The sequence below is a fragment of the Panicum virgatum genome, chromosome 6K, assembly GCF_016808335.1.
Source record: "Panicum virgatum strain AP13 chromosome 6K, P.virgatum_v5, whole genome shotgun sequence".
NCBI classification, from domain to species: Eukaryota; Viridiplantae; Streptophyta; class Magnoliopsida; order Poales; family Poaceae; genus Panicum; species Panicum virgatum.
Genome location: NC_053141.1, coordinates 34,366,775 through 34,375,771, shown reverse-complemented (window position 1 = coordinate 34,375,771; position 8,997 = coordinate 34,366,775). Strand labels below are relative to the sequence as shown.

Here is an 8,997-nt window from a genome sequence, read left to right as displayed (position 1 = left end):
TTAGAGTGATGTTCATCTTATTTCTTTCTTCACATGACAATTCGAATCACTATTTTATGAGTGTTTTGTGAAATTCTTTTCATATAGGGTTGCATTTCTATGTCCAAATTTTTTTGTACAACAGCATTTCAATAGAGTTATAAATGCATCTACTGAGTACATTTCGCTCCATGGTAGCTGGCCTGGTAACAATAGTTCCGACGAGTCAGAGTCTATCCACTGGATGAATCTGAAACTGAACAGCAGCACCAGGATTACATCATCTTGGAAATTTGGCTGTCTTGCGCTTCCCGACCTGCCTTTCGCCTGCTACTCTCCTCTGGAAATTAGCCTCTGATTTAATGATCTGACAGAAGATTCTTCGTCTCCCAGTGCACGAACCGCACTCTACTCACGGTCACTGCCTTCCTCACCGAGCTGGTCAGCTGACGCCATCAGAAGCTCCTTCCGAGTACGCTCCCTGTCTCGCGGGTACGTGCAGTAGAGGAAGGTGTAGGTGAGGCAGCAGATGGCCATGGGCACGGCGATCTCTGTGTAAACCGCTTTGGCCAGTGCTGCCGCATTCTCTCTGTCCGTGTCCACGCTCGTGTCGGAAGAGACCGGCTTGTAGCCGAACACGCGCTCTGCAAGAACACCAACGATGGGAGGCGCAAACGACGCGAACACGGCTTCGAAGCACTTGTCCAGTGCGTAGACCGTCGTCCTCGCCTTCTCCGGCACAATCTCCGCGAAAATGGGGCTGCATTATTATTCAACACTAACAATGAGAAACAGAACACAAGAAAATGTTGTGGAGTATTTGCAATGCGACGCTAGCGGTTTCGATGATCAGCATACTTGTTGGTGGAGGAGGCGTTCCAGGAGATGGCGAAGCCCATGACGAAGAAGACGACGGCGTGCGCGACGCCGGTGGACGGGTCGTTGGACAGCGCGAGCAACAGGACGGCGCCGAGCGGGAGCGCGGACGCGGAGCTGATCTGCGCCAGCGCGATCCTGCCGGCGTTGGGGAACCACCGGGCGACGGGGTCCCCGACGACGCCGCCGAAGAGCGCGCCGAGGGCCGTGGCGAAGAGGTAGAGCCCCGTGATGACGCTGGTCTCCCAGTGCGTGAACCCCACGAGCTCGAGCCACATGGCGGAGAAGTTGAGCGCGGACCAGGGGATGGTCCCCGCGATCCCCTGCGCGACGATGATCTGGAACGTGGGCACCCCGAGGACACGCCGGGCGTCCCGGAGCAGCTCCCCGGCTTCCTCCCCCGCCGAGGCGGCGGTCTTGGACTTGGCGCGCTGGTCGGCGGCGAAGAGCCACATGAGCGCGCCCAGCGCGACGCTGACGACCGCGACGGCGTGGAAGGCGAGCCGCCACCCGGCGACGCCGAGGAAGGTGACGGGCGCGAGCAGCACGCCGAAGGACCCGCCCAGGATGGAGCCCAGGTTGCAGGTCATCTGGAGCCAGCCGAAGGCGGCGCCGCGCGTGTGGTCGTCGGTGTAGTCGGCGACGAGGGAGCTGATAGCCGGGAGGACCAGCGCCAGGCCGATGCCGTTGAGCCCCCGCGAGATGGCCATCTGGCCAAATCAAAAGTTGCCAAGTCAGTGCGCTCCTCGGGAAGCCCTCTGCTCTCCCTGGCGCGTGGGCCATAACGCCCCGCGGGGCCCACAAGTCAGGGAAACCGATAAATATCTGTCCACAGCTAGTATTTTGATTTTTCAAATGGAATATTCGGATAAAACCGCTACGTTTGGTTGGTAGGCAGTGCCAGCGTGCCGGGCAAAAACTTGAATTAAAAACAGGGAGCCGTGGGCCCGCGGTGTCAGCGGCGGGAGGACGCGGAAGAGTGGGGAACCGAAGAGGAGATCAAGATAGGAATGGTGGAGGCGACGGACCTGAACGTAGGTGCCAGAGACGGCGACGAGGAAGGTGGCGGCGGCCCAGAGGAAGGCCCCGGCGGCGACGACGCGCGCGGTCGTGGCGCGCAGAGGCGTACGCGGCGAGCGGGTAGCAGGCGGCCTGGACGAGCGCGCGGCAGAGCGTGACGGATCCGAGCGCCGTCGGGGAGGCGCCCAGCGCGGCGCCCACTTCTCGGTACACGACGGGGAGCAGCACCTCGTCCGCCTTCTCCAGCACGGACGCCAGGTTCACCAGCACCAGCGTCCAGCGCCGCCGCGTCCGGGTCCCTCGCCATCTCAACCTCGATCCTCGGAGGCCTGGCGCCGGGGGTCAGCAGCGGCCATCGGGCAGCGGAGCCGACGAGTAGTCCTCGGCCCCAGCTTGGGGATTCCTCAATTCCAATTTGTGGGGATTTGACCTGCGGGGCAAGAGCGACGGGGAGACCAAGCGATTGCTGATGAGGGGGCTACGAGTCTACGAGAGCAAAGCAACCGCCGACGCTGAGCTGGAGCTAACACGGCACAGTCCGCCGGAGCTGGGCGTCGCGGCCGCATCCTCGCCGCACACGCCATCAAGTTTGGTGGTCGTTGCGCATTGCTACCAAGCCGCCTGTCACCGTACTGTGTGTGCACTAATGCCAATTTCAGTGGGATTACGAGAGTGTCATAGACATTAAATTTACTAACATGTATAAATAATATGGAGAGAGAAGAGTAGAGTGTCATGAAATATGAGAGGAGTGTCATCACCATGATACTCCACTGGCACAGTTCTTAAGATTCCAGCCTAAATAACTGTGTCGATGACACTTCCACTGAAACTGGCCTAATGATGTAGGGTCTCCACATATTGCATTGAGCAGAGTGACACAAGTGCAAGGCTTGAATTTTTTTAATACAAATTTTTATTGTAATTACGGAAACTATAACTCTTATAAAGATGATCCTCACTCACGATCATTGATTGCTATTTCTCTGAATCCACATTGAGCCACGTCACTTTTTTTTTCAGCCGTTGGATTTTAGGTACAAACTACATCCTGATCATCCGTTCTGGAATACCAATGGTCTTGCACTTCCTCTCCCTCAAATGATTTCACTTCAGCTATTAGAAAAATCATTAATCGCACCACTCAACATTAATTACATCACTCAAACGCCATAAATTTCATAGCCCCTCTCGATACCCACCCCTGTTCCACCTTTAGCAGGAGAGACCTGTCTAGGACTGGACGAATCCTCTCCCCGTGTCGTCCAGTAGCGCCAAAGAGGAGGGGGCGATGAGTCCACGACGGCGGCGAGCGCGACAGACGGGCAGCGGGTGGTCACCGGAGAGCACTCGATGAGGGGCGCAAAAGGGCAGGGGAGGTGGGGGTGGGTCGGGAAGGAAGAGGTGCACGAGCTCGTTGGTGCAGTAAGATTCAGTTTATTATTCTTTGCCACTTTGTTTGCAGAGTTATCTAATCAAGTTCTATTTTTCTATGCATTCGATTTGACTTTTACAAATTATTATTGATTGAGAATTATTAGAAACTACTCTTTTAATCTCGTAGCAACGTGGGGAAATCACCTAGTAATATTCTGGATTTGAGGAATTTTAAACTAGGCCGCTATCATTGGCTGGACAAAACCTAAATTTCATCCACCCAGTAGATAAAAAATAGTTAACTTGGCCTACTGAGTAGACAAAATAAATAGACTTCGTCCGTCCGTTGGACGAAATATGTTTTAATCATACCAATGGATTAAAAAATTATTTTCATTCAAAAAGAAGATGAAAATGTCAATTTTCTTGGGCTTTGCATGATAAAATTATAATTTCGTCTAATGGGCAAAAATAAATTTCATATACCGGATGGACGAAATCTGCAAATTTCGTCTACCCATTAGATGCAATTTTGTTTTCTTTTATTTTTTTCAATTTAGACCCTATCTTTTTAAGCTTTTTACATTCAACACGGCTGAGTTATTACTTTGAATAGAAACTTGAATACCTTTAATTTGTGTAGGTTGATAACGAGGACGACAGACATGGTGTTGAGCTGTGGTGTTCTGGCGTGCAGTTGTGTGCTGTGATGAGTGTGTGGATCCTTTGGGATGGTCCGTTGGATGAGTACATGCATGTTTGGCAACAAAGTTAGTGAGTTATCATATCAATAGTTGGCGTACGAGCTCCCTAGTGCAGAGCGCAGTGTTTGTTGGTACCTCTGGACTAGGGTACCTCCTCTTGCTGTGTCAAGACTCGCGTAGTTGTCCGTAACTATGCCCTAAGGGGCTGAGCAGCCGGACCCCTGGGGTCCGAGGTCCTTCTCACCCGGTCAGCGGCCCCGGACCCGTCCCTTGCTAGGGAAGGGTCCGGTGACACCACGTGTCCCGGAGAAGGGAGCGTTCAACCAAAACAACCGGGGGCCCTGGACCCCCCGCGGGGTCCCGGACCCCATATGCTATCTGGAACCCTCAGCGGGGAGGAAACAGACGCCCCGCCTGGGGGGGGGGGGTCCGGAGCCACCACGTGTCCGCAGGCGCAGGTGCGTGGCGCGACCGCGAAGCTTCCCCGGAAAGACTCGCCCACCTACCGCATTCAATGCGGGAGACGTAAGTACGCTCTGCCACAACAGAGCCCGAGGCGACTTTTTGCCAGGCTGTACTGTTGTTCGCGCGTTACCAAGGCGCACAGTGCAGCCGATGGCGCCGCCCACGCCACGCACGTCAGTCTGCTACGCTAGTTAGACACGACAGCTCGGCTTTACCTATCATGACGCCTACGCGGTAGATCCAACAGTCTACGCCGTAACGTACACTGCATCAACGGGCGCCTCGCCAATGGGACAGGTGAAGACCCCCCTCGGTGAGAGAGTCTACAGTGTGATGAAGCATATCCGACGAAGAGATCCTCAACCACTGTAGCACCATTAATATCTATTTTGTGATATACCATACATCCTCGTTGGGCCCACCTGTCGGGGTCCAACACCTGTGTACGCGCCTCCCTTACGCTATAAAATGGAGACGCCCGTTAGAGAAGAACTCAAGTCGAAACAAGGGACTTGAAGGCAGAGGGTAGACTCATCCACAAACACAAGAGCTATACAACTCTCAGTGGACGTAGGGTATTACGCTCCGGCGGCCCGAACCACTCTAAATCCTCGAGTGTTCTTGTGTGCCTACTTCATGCGTAGATCTGAGATATCGCTTGCACTCCCCGAGGAACCACCCTCAGGGATTAGGCGGGTGCTCTACGCCACCCGGCTGTGGCCCTCCTCCTAGAGCCACGACATCTGGCGCCGTCCGTGGGGAGTGCGCAAGCGTTGGCCAGATCTTCGCTCGCCTCCTGGCTTCTGAGGTTGAGCTCATCCTCTTCAACGTCGACGAGAAGATGAAGAGAGGCACGTCGTCACCTACGCCGCATGCCCCGACACCGAAGCAGCAGTGTCCTAGGTGCGGTGGCACATGGCAGCGGCACCTGCTGTGCGTCGCCACTACGACACCTCAGAGCCGGCATGATAGCGTGCAGGGGCGACGCCTGCTGGGCGTCACCCTGCGGCACCCCAGTGTCGGCTCAAGGTTTCCTCTCAAGCAACCGCCAGGGTTCCCCGGCAGCGGCATAGCGTCGGTTCAAGGCTTCCTCTCAAGATGGAGCCTGGAGCCGATGGCCATGGCTCGGAGGAGGTTGACGGTCGCCATCTCCCCCGTCTGGCTCAGGCCTCTCTCGGTGCTGCAGCAGACAGGCCTCGACCTCCGCCGCAAGGCGCGGGGGTCCAGTGCCAGCACCAAGGAGGAGCCGATGAACGACCGCCCTTCTCCACGCTTCGTGCTCTTCCAAACGAGCACCCGTCCTTCCGCTGCGCCAGGATGTCAAGCTGGCTTCGGCTCACTATGAGCGGCCATCGGGCTGGCTTCCGGCGGTAGCTGGCGATGGCAGGGCCACTCCCATTCGAAGCCAAAGAAGATGTTCTCATGCTATATGAGCATGAAATAGATCTTGTGCGGAGGAGGGCCCTGCAAGCTCCCGAGGTGATGCTGGATGTTGCTGTATAGGCACGTCCAGAGCTCCTTCGCCCCCAACAGCGGAGAGGAACCTCCAAGGTGGCAATTCCACTCCTGCTAGGAGTGAGCATGCCGTACGGGACGACGGCTGTAGGTTACCACTAAATAGGCTTGAAGGTGTTTCTCCTTTGTATTGATATGGTGCCTACGTGTGGTCCAGAGCGGTAAAGGTCCGCCCTTGTAAACCCGACCTCTGGCTTCATCACACAAACAGGCGACACCAGCAAGTGGTCCAGAGCGGTATAGGTCCGCCCTCGTAATCCCGACCTCTGATGTACACCATGAATCAAGTAATGAAGGAAATTTGCTTTCTTAGTCCTATCTTTACATTAACTTAATAGCACTTGTCCGTTCAGCTTGCATGTTTTCTTCCTCCTGTACGGAGTTTTTCTTTTGTTGCTAATGATCCAAATTGAGTTGCTGGCTTGTGGTCAGGTTAGGACACCCCTTCTAGCTGGAAGGTGGTCCGAACTCCTAGGGACCTGTCCCGGAGAAGTGGTGCTTATATCCTGGGGTGGAGGAGTTCTGTATAGCCGCTTAGCCTGGTAATGTACCCTAAGCCTACGCACTTCACTGCCCTGTTACGAGTACCCTAGTATCTGAGGCTGCCGTGTCTAGAGGTCCGGACTCCTTTCTAGTATAAGGCATGGTTTCCTATGCCCCTCCGCGAGATCCGGTAACGTATCTCGGTGGATCAATGGCAACAGCTCAAAGTCCACTCCGGTGGCCCGCTCCGGCGGAGACCGCTCGCCACGGTCGCCCAAGTCCACTCTGGTGGCCCGCTCCGGCAGAGACCGCTCACCACGGTCGCCCAAGTCCACTCCGGTGGCCCGCTCCGGCGGAGAGCGCTCACCACGGTCGCTCAAAGTCCACTCCGGTGGCCCTCTCCGGCGGAGACCGCTCGCCACGGTCGCCTAAGTCCACTCCGGTGGCCCGCTCCGGCGCAGACCGCTCGCCACGGTCGCCCAAGTCCACTCCGGTGGCCCGCTCCGGCGGAGACCGCTCGCCACGGTCGCCCAAGTCCACTCCGGTGTTCCGCTCCGGCGGAGACCGCTCGCCACGGTCGCTCAAAGTCCACTCCGGTGGCCCACTCCGGCGGAGACCGCTCGCCACGGTCGCCCAAGTCCACTCCGGTGGCCCGCTCCGGCGGAGACCGCTCGCCACGGTCGCCCAAGTCCACTCCGGTGGCCCGCTCCGGCGGAGACCGCTCGCCACGGTCGCTCAAGTCCACTCCGGTGGCCCGCTCCGGCGGAGACCGCTCGCCATGGTCGTGCTCCGGCGGAGACCGCTCGCCACGGTCGTGCTCCGGCGGAGACCGCTCGCCACGGTCATCTGGAGCCGGGTCCGGGGAAGTGGTGCTTGCTCCTTGGGTGGTTCGAGATCCGTGCAGCCGCTTTGCTTGGTTCCGAACCCTAAGCCTACACCTTCGCCGTCCTGCGGAGAGCGCTCTAGTACCTGAACCTGGCAACATGTGCTACGGCCTTTAGGGGGTCCGGAGCACCCGTTCGCGACATGAGCACGCCAACACAACCAAGTTGCGCCAGAACACATCGCGTTAATGGCGCCACCTGCGGGTTCGTACCTCTCCCGAGGTTGGGCCCGGGGGTCACTGTCGGTACCTCTTGAATAGGGTACCCCCTCTTGCTGTGTCAAGACTCGCGTAGTTGTCTGTAACTACGCCCTAAGGGGCTGAGCAGCCGGACCCCTGGGGTCCGAGGTCCTTCTCACCCGGTTAGCGGCCCCGGACCCGTCTCTTGCTAGGGAAGGATCCGGTGACACCATGTGTCCTGGAGAAGGGAGCGCTCAACCAAAACAACCGGGGGCCCTGGACCCACCGCGGGGTCCCGGACCCCATATGCTATCCGGACCCCTCAGCGGGGAGGAAACAGACGCCCCGCCAGCCGCCACGTGTTCGCAGGCGCAGGTGCGTGGCGCGGCCGCGAAGCTTCCCCGGGAAGACTCGCCCACCTACCGCATTCAATGCGGGAGTCGTAAGTACGCTCTGCCACAGCATAGCCCGAGGTGACTTTTTGCCAGGATGTATTGTTGTTCGCGCGTTACCAAGGCACACAGTGCAGCCGCTGGCGCCGCCCACACCACGCACGTCAATCAGCTACGCCAGTTAGACACGACAGCTCGGCTTTACCTATCATGATGCCTACGCGGTAGATCCAACAGTCTATGCCGCAACCTACACTGCCTCAACGGGCGCCTCGCTGATGGGACAGGTGAAGACCCCCCTTGGTGAGAGAGTATACAGTGTGATGAAGCATATCCAACGAAGAGATCCTCAACCACTGTAGCATCATTAATATCTATTTTGTGGTATACCATACATCCTCGTTGGGCCCACCTGTCGGGGTTCAACACCTGTGTACGCGCCTCCCTTGCGCTATAAAAGGGAGATGCCCGTTAGAGAAGTACTCAAGTCGAAACAAGGGACTTGAAGGCAGAGGGTAGACTCATCCACAAACACAAGAGCTATACAACTCTCAGTGGACGTAGGGTATTATGCTCCGGCGGCCCGAACCACTCTAAATCCTCGAGTGTTCTTGTGTGCCTACTTCATGCATAGATCTGAGATATCGCTTGCACTCCCTGAGTAACCACCCTCAGGGATTAAGCGGGTGCTCTACGCCACCCGGCTGTGGCCCTCCTCCTAGAGCCACGACAGTGTTCATTCACAACTTTCTATTCAAGGATTCGGTGAATTGCTTATAGCTGAAAAATATGAAAACATCTTCAGCAGAATACATATTCCTCTCTCCAATACCAAAAACTTTTCCTTTACGTAATGAGAGGTGCTCCAGAAGACTACCAATCTCATCGTCAATACCAAATTTTTTTTGGCAATTGCCAAAACACACCTCCCTCTCCCTCAAATGTAGAGGGTTTCTCACTTCACCCTATCCTTTGAGTAATCTGTTATAGCAGTTGCTACCAAAAATATAAAAAATATTATTAGTAATAGGGAGAGAAAATATATTGGATATGAGAGATAAGTAGTCCGCTGGAAATGCTTAAAAAGCAATGTGTCATGAATAATTCACCGTCATTGAAACAA

The 8,997-nt window shown here is 56.0% G+C and overlaps 1 protein-coding gene across 3 annotated transcripts; it reads right to left on the bottom strand.

Annotated features, from left to right (window-relative positions):
• LOC120712305 (quinolone resistance protein NorA-like) lies at window positions 1-2,462 on the bottom strand. 3 transcript variants are annotated; one of them, XM_039998065.1, is made up of 3 exons: window positions 1,884-2,462; window positions 838-1,622; window positions 1-739 (listed from the first exon to the last, which is right to left on the bottom strand). In XM_039998065.1, exons 2-3 carry the CDS (start codon window positions 1,563-1,565, stop codon window positions 388-390), a joined length of 1,080 nt encoding a protein of 359 aa, XP_039853999.1. In that variant the 5' UTR covers window positions 1,566-1,622; window positions 1,884-2,462; the 3' UTR covers window positions 1-387. The 3 variants fall into 3 exon arrangements, with proteins under 3 accessions (XP_039853999.1, XP_039853998.1, XP_039853997.1); XM_039998064.1 differs by having other exon boundaries at window positions 838-1,565; XM_039998063.1 differs by having other exon boundaries at window positions 838-2,462.
• Between the last annotated feature and the right edge of the window lie 6,535 nt (window positions 2,463-8,997).

Excerpts from the sequence above, each read along its gene's own strand:
- LOC120712305 (XM_039998063.1), bottom strand. The coding sequence starts at position 1,565 with ATGGCCATCTCGCGGGGGCTCAACGGCATCGGCCTGGCGCTGGTCCTC. Across the intron at positions 740-837 it reads AACGCCTCCTCCACCAACAA|CCCCATTTTCGCGGAGATTG; the intron begins GTATGCTGATCA and ends ATAATAATGCAG.